We start from the raw sequence: 20,800 nt of genomic DNA on the forward strand, positions 1-20,800 counted from the left end.
AGGTATCTCAGGGTTCAGAAGGCCATGGGGGGCCTAGTGATGGAACAGACCACTTGCTTCAGACCACCCAAGCAGCCTCCCATTGAGATACCTCATGCTCCCTCCCCTGGGGTCCCCACAATTGCTCCCACACCCAATCCTGCCATGCCTGGTCACTTACCTTGTGAAGATCTGTCTCCTCTCTAGCCTCTCTGTTTCTTTCTCTGCTTCCATCACAGACAAGCCCAGACAGACCTCCAGAAGCATGTGGCCACCATTCACAGCCTCTGTTCCGAGCCTTGGAGGCCCATAGGAGGCCTCCCAGACCCAGAACGGACCTGCGGAAGTGTGTGGACGCCGCTTCTGGAAGTCTGTTCTGGGCCTCGGAGGCCTCTAGGAGGCTTCCCTGGACCAAAATGGACCTGCGGAGGCATGCAAAAGCCTCCTCCCACCTGCATTCTGGCCCTGGGAGGCACGCAGGAGGCCTCTCAGGTCCAGAAAGGACCTGCAGAAGTGCATGGACACTACTCCGGAAGTTTGTTCTGGGCCTCAGAGGCCTGTAGAAGGCCTCCCAAGCCCAGAATGGACCTGTGGAGGCACGCAAAAACCTTCCCCTACCTCCATTCTGGACCTGGGAGCCTTCAATGCCTGGATCGGGCCTTTGGAGGCATGTGGAAGTATCCCCCCGGCTTCGGTTCCATTCTCTGTTGCAGAGAACAAAGGCCTAAAGTATCATGAGATCACACGAGATCCGTAGCATGAGATGTCATGCCACTGATCTCATGTGATCTTGCCTTACTTTAGGCCTCCATTGTCTGTGTTCCACACTGAAGGCCTGGAGCAGCCAAGAAAGTGAAGGATCTCGTTCTTTGCAAGGTGAGTATCCAAGGCCTAGTACCTAGGGAGACCCGGGGCAGAGGAGGAGGGAATAGCCAGGGTGAATGTTGCAGTGCCACTGCGGTCATTTGTAAGGGTGAACAACTGCCTTGGTGTGGCAACATTTGTAATTTCAGGACTTTTTCGTAAGCACTAGGGAGCGCTTATTGCATAACTTCAAACATTCACTAAGGGAATGCTCGCAACTCGGGGATTACCTGTATATCACCAATCACCAATCTTCACATTGACAACCTTCACAAGTCTGCAAATCAAAGTAAGATTATAAGTCCAGTCACCATTTCATTTAGCGATCACTTTGCTTAACGACTGAATTTCAGGTCCCAATTGTGGTTGCTAAACAAGGAGTACCTGAATATAATTATTTATACCAGGAGGTTATTTCAATATACTGAACTTTCATGAGAGAAACATATATGAAGTTACTGGTCTCAACCATTTTTGGTTACTTACATAAAACACATGAAAACCCTTTTTCTTACAAGACCAGTCAGATGCTGACTTTCTCCCTTAACTTTCAAATATCCTAGGATTGCTCTGTGATAGTTTCTTTTAATTATACTAAAAGAATGTACAAAAGTGCGTATAGTCAAGGCCATGGTTTTTCCAGTTGCAATGTATGGATGTGAAAGTTGGACCATAAGAAAGGCTGAGCAACAAAGAATTGAGGCCTTTGAACTATGGTGCTGGAGAAGACTCCTGCGAGTCCCTTGGACTGCAAGGCATTCAAACTGGTCAGTCCTAGAAGAGATCAACCCCGACTGCTCTTTAGAAGGCCAGATCCTGAAGTTGAAACTCAAATACTTTGGCCACCTAGTGAGAAGGAAGGACTCACTGGAGAAGGGCCTAATGCTGGGAAAGATTGAGGGTAACAGATGAAGGGGACGACAGAGAATGAGGTGGCTGGATGGAGTCACTGAAGCAGTAGGCGTGAGCTTAAATGGACTCCAGAAGATGGTAGAGGACAGGAAGGCCTGGAGGAACGTTGTCCATGGGGTCGCGATGGGTCGGACACGACTTCGCAATTAACAACAACAACAAAAGAATGTACACAGTTTGAAGCATCCTACAAAAGGATAGGTCAAGCAAAGCAAGCAAAGGCAGATGGGTGGGACGGAATGGGTGGGTGGCCGCAAGGAAGCAAGGACAGATGGTGGGATGGAGTGGGTGGGCGGCTGCATGGCACATCCAGTGGGCTGGATCACGTGCCTCCCCTCATGCCTCTGCCTGATGCTTGGAGAGCCAGGCCGGCAGTTGCAGCACTGGGACTCACCTGCGCTGTGCAGGCTGCGCAGCCCCAAAGTGCACTGGCCAAGGGGGCAGTGGGTTACGGCTGCTGCTGGACCCCATCAGCCCCTGCATGCTCACTGCCTCTTATGTGTATGCCAGGGGGACCAGATATGGGGCCATCACGGGCCAGATCCAGCCCGTGGGCCTTGTGTTTGACATGTCTGATGTAAATGAAAAAAAATACAACATCACCTGAAAATAAGCCCTAATGGGTCTTTTGGAGCAAAAATTAATATAAAACATGGTAGATGATTTCTAGCCTGCTTGCTGGGTCTAGGACATTTAGGCGCTGACCCTTGGCCACACCCACTTCACTCCTAGTCAGCCACCACAGTCAAACCACAATGGGCTTTCCTCCTCTGCTGGGCCTTTGCCAGTGATTGTCCATGACCAATGGCCTCCTGGCCCTCCATACCCAGCTCTTCGCCCCAGCCCATTGTCCAAAGCATGGTTTTACCCAGGCATTTTGCTGCACAGGGCAAGTAGCCACCAGCCAATCAGGTGGTGGGCAGCAGCGATGGAGCTGGGGGGGCGGTATGTGATTGGCAGTGGGTAGAGCGATCGCAGGAGTTTCCGAATTGTTCTGGTAACACCTATGCCCACGTAGAAGTCCTCTTTTTTATCAGTTTGCCACATAGAATGGATATTATCTTCTTTTGCTTTTGGGGGGGGGAGGGGGAAATACGTTTGTATGTGATATGTGTGTGTCTGTGTGTGTGTGTGCGCGCACGCGCGCATATAGCTGATACTGATTTACTTTTGTATGCTGAGAACAGTTTCTGACAATCTGGAGTTTTATAATAGCACTAGAAATAGCACTTGGACTCATATACTGCTCCATAGTGTTCTTCAGCACACTCTCAGCAGTTTGCAAATGCCCCCAACAATCTGGGTCCTCATTTTACCAACCTTGGATGGATGGAAGGCTGAGTCAATCTTGAGCCAGGCAGGATCAAACTGCATTCTAATCACTGCATTCAAATCACTGCACCATCACTGCTGTATAACACACATATACATGCATGTGTGCGGACAAAGACCCATACCCAAATAAAGATATTCCAAACAGAATTGTCCAATATATTTGATATTTTAATCAAAAGGAGCATTTTTAATGCAACTAAAAGGAGTGACAAATAATATTCACCTTGCCAAGCATGAATTATTTCTCTGCTGCTTAGTGCCCCACAGCATTGCTTGTCTTGGTGCCAGATTCCTCTTCTTCTTTTGCTATGACCTCCTTTGTTCCCATTTATTTTGTAATCCACCTAGTTGTGGTTAAATATGTACTGTCCGTGACTTCACAAATCTTCCTGTTGGTCATCATACCAGATGAAATGTTCTAACAAGGCTGGCAAAATCATAACCAAAACATTTCGACGGCAGTGTTGGTGAAGATGACAAAGAAACAGAAATAAAATTATGCTAAGAAAAACAAGCATTCAAGCAAACACTGTATGCTTGCAACTTGTGCCTAAATGACTCACATAGAATGTATTTTTCAAGATTCAGGTGCTTTATTTTTTCCCATAAAAAAGCAGGGGATGCATAAATCAAGATAAATGGTTTGATCTTATTGCTAATCCCGTGGAAGGAAGCAATGCTTTAACGCAGGGAGGGATGTCCTTAAATGCTCCTATTCTATCCAGTTCCCTCCCGCCAAGTCTTGCAGATAAGTGAATGAAGATTGATAGTAAGTGGTAAACTAAACAGCAAGCAGCTTTTGTAGGGATCTATGTGAAAGTTTTCAAGAGAAAAATGAACTGATTTCCATAGTCAGAAGGATCCCCTGCATCACTGTCACCAATTCAGTCATTTTGCATAATCCTAAACCATTTTGAATTATTTCATTTAAAACAGGAAACTGATGTTCAGTCATCCAAGTACAATATATAATAAATCTTGTCTCATTTGTAGCACACTTAAAAGCTATGCGAGGGAGAAAGAATATATATGCAGAATTAGAACAACAGAGCCACACAGATGTGCTCTTATATTTTAAGAAATATTTTACTGAGCTGATTGATTAGGATGGGTAGGGTTTTTTTCGGTTGTGTTCATCTTACATTTATGTAGTCTAGCAGCCTTATTCTACACCACATATCCGTCAGTGTTCAGTGTTTCATGGCAATGTTAAGGATATTCACTCCCAAGCCAGATCTCACAAGCATTTCCAGTCCAACCTGCCCAGCATTCGCAGTTTCCACAGCTACATATGCCATTTCCTGGAACAAAACAACATTATCCATAATTGAAATTAAAAATAGGTTGCTCTGTGAAAGTGTAAACCATCACAAAAAATAGCTTTTATTTTTCTTTCTACCTATTTTCCCCTTCTGGCTTGAACCGAAGCACTCTCAAGACTTCAGGCATTTATTTTCTCCTTAGATCCCTCCAAATTGCTCAAAATGAGGATTCTGAGAGCCACAAAACTGATTGGGGTACATCACACATAAGCCCTAAACATTTTCTGTATCTCTGGTTTAAGGAAATCTGATGATGAGCAAGAAGTGAGGTAAGATCCCCTAGGAAGTAATAACTGCTTCAAAGTAATTTACACAAGTTTATAGTTCAGACGGCATTTCGACTCAGATCTCCCCTGTCCAATTCTAGCACTAACCATTTAACTTATGAGTGATTGTGTGAAATTGCAATTGTGTGTGTGTGTGTGTGTGTGTGTGTATGCATCAGTATACATGAGTGGGAAAGAAGATAATACCAGATAAACACAGCCTGCACCATTTTGAGACAAGTCCAGGTGACTTGGAACCTGACTTGATACAGGGGCTTCTCAACATGCCCACAAAAATATTTATGATAGTGGTATTAATGATAGTATATGATATTATATGCTATTTATAATAGAGAACATTTATGATGTGTGACAGACTTTATGATAGTCTCTGTGTGTCATTTGCAGTTCTCGGGTGTAATGGAATACTTAACTCCTTCCTCTTTCAAAAATCAGTTTTATAATGGGAAACATTCTAAGTGTCTGCTACAACATTCTAAGTGTCAACTACTATTCAGGGAAACTCAAACAGGCTCACACTTCATTATTGTATGCAATATTGGATGGGTACCCTGAAATGGTACAGAAGGTCTCTCTCTCTCTCTCTCTCTCTCTCTCTCTCTCTCTCTCTCTCTCTCTCTCTCTCTCTGTGTGTGTGTGTGTGTGTGTGTGTGTGTGTGTGTGAGTGAGTGTGAGTGTGTGTGTAAGGGGGAGCTTTCCTATTGACTCTTTAAGACTTTGCTTCATACACATAGCCCAGAGGTTCCCAACCTTTTGGGCATCATGGACCGGTTCTGTGGAGAGAGGTTTTTCCGTGGACTGGAGGATGTGTAGTTTTGTGTGCTGCCTGCATCTTGTGGATGGGGCTTTTGCTTGTTTGTGCGGACTGGTTGCTGGCATGCCAAGAACCGGTACTGGTCCACAGACCGGGGGTTGGGGACCTCTGACATAGCCCCTTTCTTTTCCCTTTTCTCTCATTTATTCATGAAGGAAAACTATCTTTGAAAGCATCTCTTCTCATTTGTTTAGAAATCTTACTTTTGCAAAGCAATAATTGCAAAAGAAACAATTAAGTGTCCTTTGCCTCTTAGTTTATAGCACCTGCTGTTGGATGGGTGAGAGCATGCAATGCTTTGGGAGCAGCTAAAACCTATTGTGTCTCCTCAGACAGCAGATGGGTTGACTGTGGAAATCATACAACACCTGTGCAAATAAGGCCATCGTATTTGTCACAATCCTGGTCATCACATTCACAGAATTCTCCTGAAATGTACCATTCCTGGGAAGAACAGATGCATTTTCCACAGTGACAGGAACCTGAAAGCACAGAAAAATTATTACTGGCACTCAGAGAAGAGCAGAATCAGGCACAGGACATCTTAGGTAATCAGTGCCTATCAATAAATGATTGTCTACAAGGAGGTCATTGTGATAAAAGCCTATTGGTAAGAAGGATGTTCAATGGGGGGGGAGGCTTTAACTTTAAAGGTTTCTTTTAGGATGCTCTATAATGATTTCCCTCCATTTTGATTTAATCAGGGTTTGCTTGGAAGAAGGACATTTTGTCTTGGTTCAAAAGCTCTAAAATCGAAGTCATCCTTCTCTGCGGGATTAAGGGAGAGTGGATGAAGGCCTGTGAGAAGATTTAGCAAAGGTAAAGGGAAGAGAAAGGACAAAACCCCAAGGTTACTGAAACTACAGAGATGTAATCAAGGAATAAAAGCAGAGTGAGGTAATAAGAACAGATCTCACTGGGCTATATATTGCTGTGTGGAAATACAATCCTGCTCACGTATCCCACTTGCTTTTCTTTTGAGCACTTTTCCCCCCAAGCCAGAGTACAAACAGTTGGGCATTAACTGTATGAAAAGAACACCAAATGTCTGTGTTTCAATCTATCAACTGTGTTTTACCCAATGCCATACAAACACTGCACCAAAAAGTCTGTCTTTTTAAGCACCAATTTTTTTCAGAGTTAATTCAAGACTTGACTTCAAACTAATGATTTGAACAGGTGTGCAGATATCCTAAAATCCCACTGAATAGCAAACAATGTGCACAGATGCCAGATCATCTTTGAATCAAGTCTGACTCCTGATGACTTCACTGGTTTCCATATGACAGTAACAGATGCAGTTTCCCATTGCCTTCCTCTGTCTAGTATGTTTCTCTCTCCATCTAAGAGAAATCTCTGCTATTTCCTGGAGTCTCCATCTAGGTAGTAACCAGGCCAATCCTACTTTGTTTCCATACTCAGACAAGGTCGCAGTTTAGTTTTTCCAAGGTCAGCTAGATACTGCCACATAGCTAGGTTTACTCTGCAAAACCGACTAGCAAATAAAATTGTCATCCAAAAATGAAGTTGTATTGCAGTTGAGTGCCCAGTTTATTCTTAAAATGTATGTATTTATATTTTATAAATATAAATGTGATCACGTGACTGTAGGGACACTGTAATGGCTGCAGCTTCAAGGACAATTAGAAATCTAATTTTTCAGTGTCATCAGAACTTTGAACAATCACTGAACGAGGACTATATATCACTTGGTTCTGCTACCCCCAAAATGTAGCCTGATAGTTATGTGGAAAGCCTCAGCAAAATCAAAAACAACTAGCACAATGAGTCCAAAGACCGACAAAAAGAGAGAGAGAATAAGAGAAAGCAGAAATAGGCAAAATTTACATTGCCTCTATTTCGATTTCAAAAAGACCCAGCTTTCTAGGTCCATACTGTGGATAATTAGCATGGATAATCCCACAGGAAATGGCCTTTATTTACTCTGGCTTTAACCTACTGATGTACATAATAACAGTAGAAGAGAGATGGAAAATAAGACACCATGGGATCCCTCCTCTATGCTGCACCATGAAGGAAACAAGTTGCTGAATGAGATGATGTGCCCAACAATTTCTAGACTTTCAATAGGAATATATATATATATATTTTAAAAAGTACATTCCTTTCTATTTATTTTAGAGAAAAAATGAGAATTCTTTAGCAAAAGAGTTAAGGACTTATAGTGAATCAGAAGGAACCCAATGAGAGGCAGACTTTTTTAAGTACAGGTAGTCCTCAGCTTACAACAATTCATTTAGTGACCGTTCAAAGTTACATCATTGAAAAAAGTGACTTATGACCATTTTTCACATTTACAATCATTGCAGCATCCCCCCGGGTCACGGGATCAGAATTCAGAAACTTGGCAACTGATTCACACAACAGTTGCAGTGTCACGGAGTCATGTGATCACCTTTTGCAAACTTCTGACAAGCCAAGTCGATAGGGAAGCCAGATTCGCTTAACAGCCTTGTCACTAACTTAACAACTGCAGTGATTCACTTAACTGTGGCAAAAAAGGTCGTAAAATCGCCCAAAAACTGAACAAATGTCTCACTTAGCAATAGAGATTTGGGACTACCTGTATCTGAGAAAACTCTGGGTATTTTAAATTATTTCCCTTCCTACTGTGTAACAAAGTCTCACCTCACTTCTGGCGAATCAAATTTAGAACATAGAACATGGAATAATAGAGATGGAAGGGACCTTGGAGGTCTAGTCCAACCCCCTCAAGCAAGAGACCTTATACCAGTGATGGCGAACCTTTTAGAGACTGAGTGCCCAAACTGCAACCCAAAACCCACTTATGCATTGTCGGATGCCGGGTGGGTGTGGCCCACTGGGTGGGTGTGGCTAGGGTGGTAATAGCAGACTGGGTAGGACTAAAAAGTTCAATCAATCAATTCCAACTTTGCAAGATCTTTTTTTCCCGCGAGAAGTTGAAATTGACTGATTGATTGAACCTTTTTTTTTTGTACATGGCAGCGGAGGCCTAAAGCAAAAAGGTTTTATAAAACCCAGCTGAAGGCCTAGGACTGGGGCGACGGTGCGTGTGCCCACAGAGAGGGCTCTGAGTGCCGCCTCTGGCACCCATGCCATAGGTTTGCCACCACTGCCTTATACCATTTCAGGCAAATGGTTGTCCAATCTTTTTTTGAAAGCCTCCAGTGATGAAGCACCCCCAACCTCTGAAGCACCTCCAACCTCTATTTGATGATCTCCAATTTCTGGTAGGAAATTTCTCCTTAGTTCTAGGTTGCTTCTATCCTTGGTTAGTTTCCATCCATTGCTTCTTGTCTTGCCTTCTGGTGCTTTGGAAAATAGTTTGACCCCCTCATCTTTGTAGGAGCCCCTCAAATATTGGAACACTGCTATCATGTTTCCCCTAGTCCTTCGTTTCATTAGACTAGACATATCCAATTCCTATAACTGTTCTTCTTATGTTTTAGTCTCCAGCACTACCTAGAACCTGGGCCTCCTCTTGGACAAATCAGGTGAAAATATATGATATTTTGTAAAAATAAAAAAAAAATCACACACAGCCACACACACAAACACAGTCACTTTACAATAAATAAAGCACAAAAGGATAGGTATGCTGTGATGGTGTGCAACATTCATAGAAATTATAATCAAATCCTGCAATGCTGCTTTGCCTGCCCCAATTTCCCAAAACCACTTTACAATGCCTTGGTAAGGCCACACTTGGAATACTGCATCCAATTTTGGTCACCGCGATGTAAAAAAGATGTTGAGACTCTAGAAAGAGTACAGAGAAGAGCAACAAAGATGATTAGGGGACTGGAAGCTAAAGCATATAAGGAACGGCTGCTGGAATTGGGTATGTCTAGTTTAATGAAGAGAAGGAAGAGGGGAGACATGATAGCAGTGTTCCAATATCTCAGGAGCTGCCACAAAGAAGAGGGAGTCAAGCTATTCTCCAAAGCGCCTGAGGGCAGGATAAGAAGCAACGGGTGGAAACTAATCAAGGAGAGAAGCAACCTAGAACTAAGGAGAAACTTCCTGACAGAACAATTAACCAGTGGAACAACCTGCCTCCAGAAGCGGTGAATGCTCCAACACTGGAAGTTTTTAAGAAGAGACTGGACAGCCATTTGTCCAAAATGGTATAGGGTTTCCTGCCTAAGCAGGGGGTTGGACTAGATGACCTCCAAGGTCCCTTCCAACTTTACTATTATTATTGTTATTATTAGTAACATTTGAGGAAGGATGGATGTAACTCTGTATTCTTAGGTTAAGCATCTTCACTAAATATCGTATTTTCCGGCGTATAAGACGACTTTCTAAACCCTGAAAATCTTCTCAAAAGTCGGGGGTCGTCTTATACGCCGGAAAATACAGGTATTCTATTTTATTCCTTTACACATGTGGTTTGGCATATTACTCATCAAGTTTTCTCTCCCCCCCCCCTCTCGCTCAAACTCTGTATTTTAACTGGAAAAGTTGGGGGTCGTCTTATACGCCCAGTCCTCTTATACGCCGGAAAATACGGTAGATGAAGTGTTATGTGTGACTGGATTTATTCTACAAAAAATAAAAGTATCACTTCATCTTCTACTTCAGATTCTTTCTTCTCCCCTGGATTCACCATCAAGGCACAACCCTGAACCCTATTGTTGCAAATACCTCTGATCTTCAAAGACAAGGACCAAAATACCATTTACAATGAAAGCTGATGAGTATAACATGCTACCTTGTAAAAGCTCTAAAATAAAGGAACTGAATGAAATTTGATGAATATGAATTGCATGAACAGCGCAAGCGAAGGCATGTAGGAGGTGGACAAGAACTTTTTCATTCTGCTCAATAGCAAATTTCCTTCTTAGACGTTTAGCAATTGTAGAGTCACCTGCTGCGAGTAGCACTTAAAACATAATGCTAAAATATATCCCATAATACACAATGACCCCCTATTGACATATACACCCACAAGGAGATCACCAAATGGAATTGCATGCTGTTGGTAAATAGTTCCTGAGGGCAAAGCTTCTCAAAGCAATGTGGAGTGCTTCACCACAAGAATTTTCTGTATTATAAACATTTTGAAAAGCTTTTTTTAACAGCAAGGGATTACCAAAGAAAGAGCCTCAAGTTATGAAGCACAAGTTGTACTTCTTTAATCTTCTGGAACAGAGCCATTTGAAACATCACTCAGTTCCCCGCCTACTTACCCTTTCCTGAGCATAATATGCCATCGGCTGATTCACAGAAACTTCTGCTCTCGTCTTCGGCCATGTTACATTTTCTTGGGTGCTGACACAATTTTCCAAACCATCCATCCTTACAAATGCAACGACCGCAGGAACAGATCCCGTGATCTAGATAAAAGGAGAATCCCCAGGCAGGGACTTTAATAGGCAGAGGAGTTTAGTCACCTTGTCCTTTCGGAGGTGCTTGTGAATCTGTGTCTATTTCCACCTCATACTAAGGCTGTGAGATGGTTTAGGCCAGGGGTCCCCAACCTTTTTGGTTGCGCGTACCAGTGGTGGTGGCTTCTGCAGTTTTGGTAGCAGAGGGGATGGTTTCACACATGCAACCTAAATCCCGTGCATGCGCAAATGAAGCTTCACATGCTCGCCTGCCACTTTGGTGGCTCAGTTCCCAACAGGCTGTGGACCGCTACAGCACCTGTTCCCTCCCAGCACTGTGCTTCCTGTCATGTTAGAAGAAGTTAGAAGAAAAGGCCTTTCCGCTAAATGTCAGTAGAAGAAGCTTGCCAGAAATCCTGTTCAAACTCCCAATGCAACTTTGTCTTTAATTTTTAGATTTTTTTGATTTTATTGTAATTTCTTTGATCGTTGTGAGCCGTCCAGACCCATTGAGAGTGTGAAAGCCCCTGATGAAATTCTTATTTACAAGAAAGTTGCATGATCTTCTCCTAGAGGATAATGGTCTTATCTCCAAGTGGGTGCTTGAGCCAAGCCAAAATCATTGCACCTGCCCGTAACAGTTTGCAACAATCTGTAAAGAGAAAACATTCTGTCTCTCTTCCAGGTTTCAGAAAAGATAGCATTCAGAAGATGTAAGGATCTCTATTCAAATGAAGTAGATGAACCTGCTGTATTTTTGCCTATCTCAGAATGCATTTCTAATTCTTGCATTGTGCCAAAAGGGAAGATGATCACAGCCTGGATTGGAGGATAATAGCTGAACAGGAAAATGTGAAATCTATTCTCTTGCCCCACCCTTCCTATAGAGATTTAGGATTTTCTTTCTCCCTGCAAGATACATTAAGATGGATAATTGGTGGGAAGATTTCATTTTAGGCATATGATACAAGGCCTTATCATATTCCTTCTTCTCTCTGCTACTTAAAATGAACTTGTTTAGTGAAAACATTTGAAAACAAAGGGCTCTTCCCCATACAAGGACCAGATCCTTGCATATATCTACAATGCCATGTACTGTATCTCTCAGTGGTTTTTGTACTTCACCTGCTTAACTTCAGTGGTTAATTGCCCCACCAGCTGTTCCACAGAGAATGCAATGAAGATAGATTTGTGCTATTTTCTCCATAGTTGTGCATTACACAATTCTTCCTGAGGGGAAATTTCTACCATGTCACAGTTCGTAGTCCCAAGGATATCCCTTCTATTCTTAAGAGAAAACATCATCACTCCTTGCTAGCATTCCTCTCTTGTAGGCAATCAGTAGAGGGCTTTTGTGTTGTTGTTTACTGTTTTTCTAGCAGAGAAAGCAATGCGACCAGGGAGGAACAAGCAAAGGGAGCAGAATCTCCGTAGTTGCCGTTTTTAGACCACCATCCCCCTCCAATTTCTCTCTTGAGGAATTAGTCAGTTCAGAAGCAAGAACAGAAACACATGGAAAGTGATACAGCACTGCAAAGACGCTGTATGAGAGAGAGAAAATATTTGGCTGATCTTCAGTTCTCTTTTTATTTGCATCCATATAAAACTGCAGATATGCAGGACTCATTTCTCCTAGCCATATCAAAAGACTGTATGTGGCCAAGAGCTTCATGTTTATTTTAGATGAAGTGCCAATATAGTTAAGTGGATGATTTGTCCATCAAGGTGAATGGTGTTTAGCCTCCTCTGAAAGTGCTATAGAGACTACTCCCAAAGCAGAGGTAGGCAACCTCTTCCAACCGGAAGTCGCAATTTTAATGGATAATTGTAGTCATGACTAACTCTCTTTCGGAGTGGGGGGTTTTGTCACTCATGAAAATGCTTGTTTTATATCAGAAGTCACTGAGAAATCATCTGGCTGTAAAACATCCTTGCAAATGTGCTTCCAGCTGTGGAATCCTAGGTGACTCCAGCATTAGAGAAAAACAAGATAAGGAAAGTCTGCAGATCATGATTTCTGAAATTCTTTGCAATCCTTTAATAGCACTTCCACTCTGGGTCATGTGATCAGGAAGGAGGAGATAGTGGACTTAGGAATGGAGCTGGTAGGAGTCTTTTGAATTGATGCTCAATTGTTTCTCTCTTTTGGATACAAATGCTTGTTGGATTGCTCTTCCTCTAAAGCTGCTAGCCAGATCCAGACCATTTTTGTTCCCTCCTCCCGCTAAACCAAATCTGGTCGCACTCTGTTTTCAGGGAATTGCCTACTGACAAACAAATAGGCAATCTTAAGCCTTTTGTCTGGCTGTCCATCAACAGGATAACTGTCTGAAGACCAAATAGAATGGGTTTACATTTGGTCCACTGAGACAAATTGGCAAGAGAAAAATCGGACTCAAAGGCAGGCCAAATCCAGAGAGGGGCTGGAGAGAAAACACATCCCCAATGTTGCCCTATTGGAGAAGCAATTGGGCAAGGTGTCAATTGCTCTATTCCAAGTCCTGCCTCTTCTCCCTCCTGGTTGGGTAAGCTAGGAAGGAGCATGTGCTTCTCAGGGTACACATACCTACAAATGTACCAAGTCACAATACAAGGGAAAACTAGAAAGAAACCCGTGCACGCATATTTCATCTTACTTCATTATACGGAAGAAAATGCACACACTTCCTAAGGTCATTGCTGGTTAAAAAGGCTGAAAAATATCAGGAAGCTATGTTCTGCCTGTTTTCTCTAAGTTGTATTCATCTTAAATGAGTACATCAGCTATGGTGCTGTTTTGATTAAGATCTTCTGGCTTTGATGATTTCTATCTTAGAAATTCCCTATGAATTATTGTTTATGGGGGTTGTCCTTGAGAATGTATTTAATACTGTTTTAAAACAATCTAGAACAGGGGTGTCAAACTTGATAGCGTCACGTGATGTATTGTGACCTATCGTGATGTTTTTTGCCTTTGCAGAGCTGGGGTGGGCGTGGCCTGGACGTGACGCATACAGCCCATGGGCCACCAGTTTGATTCCCCTGATCTAGAATGATTTATTTCCAGACTTTTTTTCCCCATGGCAATATACATAGAATCTCCCTATCCAATTTTTCTACCATTGTAACTAAGAGAGACAGGTAAACAAAGTCACCCAATTTGGGCCTGCCTGAGTCACTCTCAAACATCTGAGCAAATACATTGCACGTATCAGTTCCTGAGAGCAGAATTTCAACATTTCTTCTGCTCTTTTTTGCTTAAATAAAGGTGGCCATGCAAGGTGAAGCTCAGCTCTAGTCCCAGCTGTGAAATACAGTGTATGCTCTCCAAAAAGTCTACTTTGGTACTGTTTCAGTGCCAGGCAAAGACCTTTTTCTTCTTTCCCATCTTATATCCTCTTTATATTTCTGTTGTGCTTTCGTTTATTTTTAGATTTCCTTGTGATGCTTCTTTTAGCGTTTCCTTTTAATTGGCTCTTGTTTTAACTGGATCTAGCGGGTTGTTTTCCATTTGAGTTACACAAACTTTATTGATGTTTCATTCTATATCATCTTAGCTAACTAGGCAATTATTAAGTCTCCAAAAGTATCTGGAAAAAATAAATGACAAGTCAGCTCAGGTAAAATATTCTAAATGCTGAAAAGACAGTTTACATTATCAAGCATGTTATTTAACTACCCTACATTATTTCCTATCACGGCAAACTTTCTTTCCCACTGAGTCTCCTGGGACATTTTACTTCTATGAGAAATTTGAATATCACAGCACTTTTTTTCCTGCATTCAGTTTATAAAGGAGAAGGAGAAAGCAACATGATGAAATAAGTTCCATTCCAATCAAGGGCACCAGTTTAAGTGAATAAAGTTTAGCGTGTGATCAGAACAGAACAAGGTATGTAGGTCTTCAATTGCTTTCCCTTCTTAGAAGGGTGACAGATCTTGCTGAGAATCTTTCTCTTCATCCAATGACAGACAGTAGCATTTTTAAGCCCTTGCAAGTATGTAAGATCATGGATGCTTATGCTCTCGTCCATCATATTTTCTCAGCCTAAAGTTGGAAAAGTGAGCTATAAATCAATCTCTGCTAGTGAGACAAGCAGAAGATAACTATTCAGTTCACCTCCACCTCCAATTTTTCAATAGTCTTCCTACCAGTTCTCCAAGATCACTCCTAGCTTTAACTCATTCAGCTTTAAGCTCTCAAGCTTCCCATGAAATCAACAGGAGCTGAACTCCACTACTTGTTAACATTTGCAGAAGAAATTATGTTGAGATTAGCATAACTTGATGCTAAATAGCTAGAAGCAGCCTGAACAAATAAGTTTTATGCCTATGCATCTCAACATAATTGGTGGATTTTCCAATATCTTCTACATTGAAAAAGACATTTTTTTCTTAATAGGCATTTTTTCCCCTGTAAGTTTGTATTTTTGATGCCCATGTATGAAGCAAAGTATAAATGAGTAGTAGTAGATATTTTAAGAAATCTGATTAATGGTATAATAAATGTGGTGGGATTTTGTTTTGCTGGAATTGCATAAGCCCAATATACAACAGCAAATAGGTAAAATATTCTAAGTGCTGAAAGGATACATAAAGCTATCCTAAATTTCCCTGAGTATTTTCATGTGCAAAAATTCAGGTGCAGATCTACAATAAAGGTCTGAATTATTAGATATGTAATGCTAAACCACTATAGGGCTGATCTCAATCTCATGCAGAATTTGATGTGTTGTAAACAGGAGACAGGTGGTGTCTTATCTTTCCCCCTTTGTTGAGAGAGGGGTGTTCAGTCACCACCTATCTCCTGTTTACAACACGGTCCTTTCAGTAGTTCCAAGACTGCTGAATACCCCTTTGCACTATTCAGGTGACCCTGAGGGCCCAAATAAAACCTCCAAGTGACCTCAATGACTCTCAGAAAGAGTGATAAAGACCAGATGACTGCAAAGAGTATAAATCCTTCCATCCACCACCATTCAGTCAGGACTGAAGAAGCTTCTTGGATGAGAAGCGAAACATCTTCAAGGAAAAACAATGTTCAATTGCCTTTTTGAAAGAAACACCTTTGGGACAATCATGATGTGGATGACTGAGAATCTCCATAGACATATAAATAAGCACTTAATTAATGCTATAGAGTTCTTTCTATAAAGAAATCGTACCACATTTTGTGTAGCTTTGAGATTCAGCTGCAGGTAATAACTCATGCATATCCAATTTAGAGACTATTTAAGCTTGATTCAGGGAATCACTGGAGCACAGCCTTACAACTTACCATTTCCATCAATATTTACCCCTGAAAACAAGGCATTCACTATAAACAACAGAGTGCTTCTAAATACATGCAAAGTGTGTTTTTATTTAATATACCCCAATGGCTCATCTAGGTTTAAGGCAGTAGAGTAAATACCATTTCAACAAAGGCTCTGGCACTTCCTTCAGAAGAATGGCTCCAGATGTTGAGATGTTGAGAAACATGGAAAGAATATGCATACAAATATTTATGTCCCCCATAGGCACATATGAATGTGGTATTAAAACTGGAACTTACAGATAACAAAACTTTTAATATGGAGGAGGCTCCAGATACTATTTTTTAGGAATAGGGACATTTTGCTGAATTTCAATTTTAACTTTATAGCTGGTGAAATGCACAGCACAGGACCTTGTATGCCCTCATCTTTGCTATTCCTTCTGTTTCCCCAAGACGTGAATCATTGAGCATATGGTGGCCCATTAGTTTAATTCAGATGATAGATTCTGAGTCAATTCTTCCCGTTTCTTTCAAATAATTTTACATTTTTAGAAACAAAACCATTTGTTTACACTGTTTGTTTTACAGAACATAGATATATATTAGATCAATTATTTATTTCATTTAAGAAAAATGCACATGGTAGATACCTATCTCTCTCTATACTGTACTATACTATTCCTGCCTCTTAAAATGGTTACTTTATATTATCACAATAATTCCAAAGCAGGGGGAAAAATTTGCACAGTAACCGCAACATTACTTCATCTGAAATCCATATTAAAATTGACCTACCATTGCAGACATTGCCATCATTGTCTTCACACTGCCTATCATCACATTTGCAAAGTTTGCCATATATTTTGGACTCTCCAGGAGGAAAACATGTACACCGGCCACATTCACATTTTCCTGTAGAACAGTCATCTCTCATTAGTCAGATCCAGCAGCCAAGGTCAACTTGTTCTTGTCTATGACTCAACATAGCAAACTAGCAAAGAAATATAAAGATCAGCCTGAAAGAGGAAAGCAGTATTGCTTGTAAAGGAGACTTTAAAAAAAAAAAAGCTATGTAAGGGTATTTTTGTGTTATAGGAACACAGAATTCTCTTAACCACATCAGGCTATTTATTCCTTGAGTTGTGTATTGCTGGCAATGGCTTGCCCTGTTTAGGACTGAGGTTCATCTCATCACCTCCTGCCTCTTTTTCTTACCTGGAGACTCAAAGGAGTAGATTTGGATCTTCTATTTGGAAAACAGATTCTCCACCAGTGAGTAATTACCCTTCGTTATCCCTGTGGCTTGGATAACCATTTCCCAAGGTGTCTTTCCAACCTATTGCTGCAATATTAAGAACTCATCTCCCTACCTAACATTGGTCAAAAGGCAACTTCTACCAATCCTACCTTCTCAACTGTCATTAGAACCTCCCAGAAAGTGAGAGGAGTAGGAAAGGAGTGTATTCAGAGTGCTTAAGCCAGCTAGATCAGGGCTTTTCAGCCTTTTCACCCATTGTACCACTTTTAGGATATGGCAATATCCGAGTACCACCAGTCACCTAGCAAGGTGTCAAAAACTTGATGACAAAAAAAAAAAAAGGAAAAAAGTGATAAAGTACAGGTAGTCCTCGACTTACAACAGTTCGCTTAGTGACTGTTCAAATTTACAATGGCACTGAAAAAAGTGCCCCCCAAGCCACAGCCGAGCAAGACACCTGCCTGCCTGCCTGGCGGCGCTCTTCCTCCTGTCCGAGGTTTTCATTGTTGTGAGCATTTCTGTTGAGTATTGGCAGCAGGGATGGGGTGGGGGTATTTGGTTTTTATTCCCCCTGTCTGCTTGGTGGTTGCAGCAGGTTTTGGTCACTTCATATGACCCTGGGACACTGTGACAGTCATAAATATGAATCAGTTGCCAAGCATCTGAATGTAAATCACAAGACCCTGCAGATGCTGCAACATTCCAGCTGATCGGCGCTTCTTCTGGGCTCAACAGAAGTGCCAGGATCAGTGCTGCTTTCCAGCTGATTGGTGCTTCTTCAGGGCTCAGCAGAAGCACCAGGATCAGCGCCGAGCTCCAGCTGGAGCCTGGTGCTGATCCTGGCACTTCTGCTGAGCCCTGACAGCCCTGCAGCTCCAGCCATCTCTCGCTCAGGCTTGTGCGGTGCTGCCACCAGTTCAGTTCATTCCCCTCCCCTGCTACCACTTTTCTAGGATGGTCACGTACCACCTGCCAGGTGCCAATGTACCACAGGTGGTACCCGTACCACTGGTTGAAAAGCCCTGAGCTAGATAATACTAAGCAAGAGCTAAATGTCTGAGCTTATGTGAGGTAGAGATTAAATAGTTTTGGATAAGATGGCAGAAGAGAGGGAACTGAGTTCAGGCTGTCCTCTTGATTGTTTGTTGTGGCATATGTGAAGATGTTTTTTAATAGAGCTTACCAAGGTGAAGGAGAACTTTTCTACCTGTTTGGGTGGAAAGGTTGAAGGAGTAGTGGAGTTGTTGCTTTGCCATGTTTGTTACTTTGCTGCATTGTTGCTTTATGGCATTTCCACAGTGTTTTGCCAGCTGTGCCTGCTAAGTTACCCTGGCTTCTGCCAGTGGCTTTTTTGAATCATTGGTTATTGGATCTGACAGGGCTTTCAGACTTTTGGCTGCTTTCTGGAGGAGAGATGGGATCTGCAGGATTGGTCTCAGTCAGTGGTGATTGGGGAGAAAAGGTCTCGCCCTCAGCCCAGAGTGCTGCAGGATATGATGCTCTCTCCTATTTAACGTCTACGTGAGGCTGCTGGGTGAGCTCATCCATTGCCATTGTAAACTGATGATACCCAATTATATATCACAGCCACTAGCAAATTAAGCAGTGCTGTGAATATCGTATCCTGGTGCCTGAAGGCTGTGAGGGTCTGGATGAAGTACAATAGGCTTCAGCTGAACCCTAGGAAGACTGAACTTTGGGGCCTATCAGTTTTAGGATTATGTCATCTTTGTTGCTGGATGGGTTGCACAGCTTTATGCTATGCACCAGTTGTGCCCATTCCTAGACTGTGAGGCTCTGCTCACAGTCACTCAGGACCTAGTTACCTCTAGGTTAGATTACTGTAATGTGCTGCCCTTGAAGAGTATCTTCAGCTAGTACAGAATGCAGCGGCACAGTTATGTGTGTTCCCAGAAAACCACACGTCACACCTCTGCTCTGTGAGCTGCATTGGCTACTAGTTTGCTTCTGGGTCCTATTCAAAGGGTTGATGTTAACCTTTAAAACTTTTCATGGCATGGGAGCAAGTTATCTGAGGGACTGCCTCTTTCTAATTAAGTCAGCCCATCCCATTAAATCTGGCAGAGAAGGCATGCTACAAGTAGCTTCTGCTAGGAACCTAAATTTGGTGTGTCTAGGATATCACTCTTCCTTACCATGGCACCTACCTTATGGAATATTCACCCCACCAACCAAAGTCAGGTTAGCTCCATCCCTGTTAATGTTCTGGAAGTTGTTCAAGACCCAGTTATGCCACCCGGCTTGGCATAGAACCAATAACATCTTAAGATAGTTCCACTGATATATATCCATTGATATATTCATTCTCTCTCTGTCTATGGTTTGTACATTTTACATTTTACTATATTTTAATCTCAATAATTTGTTTTATATTTGATAATGATTGTATTTATATAATTGTTGTCTTTATTTTATAACAATAATAGCTGAAGAAACAGTAGACCATCTGGTTAGCTGCTGCAAGATCATGCAGATTGACTACAAACAACAGCATGACAAGGTAGCAACAATATTGCATTGGAAGGTATACAAGAAATACCATTGCAAGCAAGAACTATGACACCATAAAACAGAGAAAGTAATAGAAAATGCAGAGTTCAAACAGACAGGCACCTGCTGCATAACACACCAGACTTAACAATTGTCAATAAGAAAGAGAAAAAAGCCTAGATAGGATGCCAGTACTTGGAGACACCAGAATAGAAGAGAAAGGACAAGATAACAAAATACAAAGACCTGCAAACAGAAATAGAACAGCTGTGATAAAAGAAAGCAAATGTAGTATCAATAGTCATAGGGACTTTGGGTGCAATCCCAAAACAACTACCGGTACAGCACCACTTGAATACCATCAGCATTAATAAATTCACCATCAGTCAATTGTAAAAGGCAGCTTTACTCGGAACAGCTTATATCCTGTGACGATACCTCTAATACCATAAAACATCAATATTTTGCAAGACTAAATGGCTTCGTCCCTTCCTCTTTTATCTTCTTTCTTGCCCTGGGATCAAGCCTTTTTTATCTGATTGTTGCCTTAGTAACGGATCTTCCCTCTGTCCTTCAAAGCCATTCTCTACACTCTTCACATAAACAAATCAATAAAATTAAGGGCAGTGAAACTAGAAGTCTGTCAATCAAACAGGAAAGTTATGTGGACTATATTAGATAGATAGCATAAGATTCCCCATAATTTATAACTATATTTATAGTTATATAAATATATAGTGATATATATATTATCTCTCTAGATATAAGTAGAGGTATCCACAGGTATAGATCTATGATCACTTCTACTTAAAGCAAAGGGGAAAAATATATATATATATATATATATATATATATATATATATATATATATATATATATATATATATATATATATATATATATATATATATATATATATATATATATATATATATATATATATATATAT

The 20,800-nt window shown here is 41.5% G+C and overlaps 1 protein-coding gene across 1 annotated transcript in view; it reads right to left on the reverse strand.

Annotated features, from left to right (window-relative positions):
* Positions 1-3,250: 3,250 nt before the first annotated feature.
* ITGBL1 (integrin subunit beta like 1) overlaps positions 3,251-20,800 on the reverse strand; it is a 175,672-nt gene continuing 158,122 nt past the window's right edge. The window contains exons 8-12 of the mRNA XM_015818010.1: positions 16,878-16,994; positions 10,709-10,855; positions 5,882-5,995; positions 4,233-4,391; positions 3,251-3,517 (exon numbers count right to left, since the gene is read on the reverse strand). Coding sequence (XP_015673496.1) covers positions 4,300-4,391; positions 5,882-5,995; positions 10,709-10,855; positions 16,878-16,994 — 470 coding nt within the window. The 3' untranslated portion in view covers positions 3,251-3,517; positions 4,233-4,299. The remainder of the gene's footprint in view (positions 3,518-4,232; positions 4,392-5,881; positions 5,996-10,708; positions 10,856-16,877; positions 16,995-20,800) is intronic.

The sequence above is a fragment of the Protobothrops mucrosquamatus genome, unplaced genomic scaffold (assembly GCF_001527695.2).
Source record: "Protobothrops mucrosquamatus isolate PMUCROS unplaced genomic scaffold, P.Mucros_1.0 scaffold664, whole genome shotgun sequence".
Lineage (NCBI taxonomy): Eukaryota > Metazoa > Chordata > Lepidosauria > Squamata > Viperidae > Protobothrops > Protobothrops mucrosquamatus.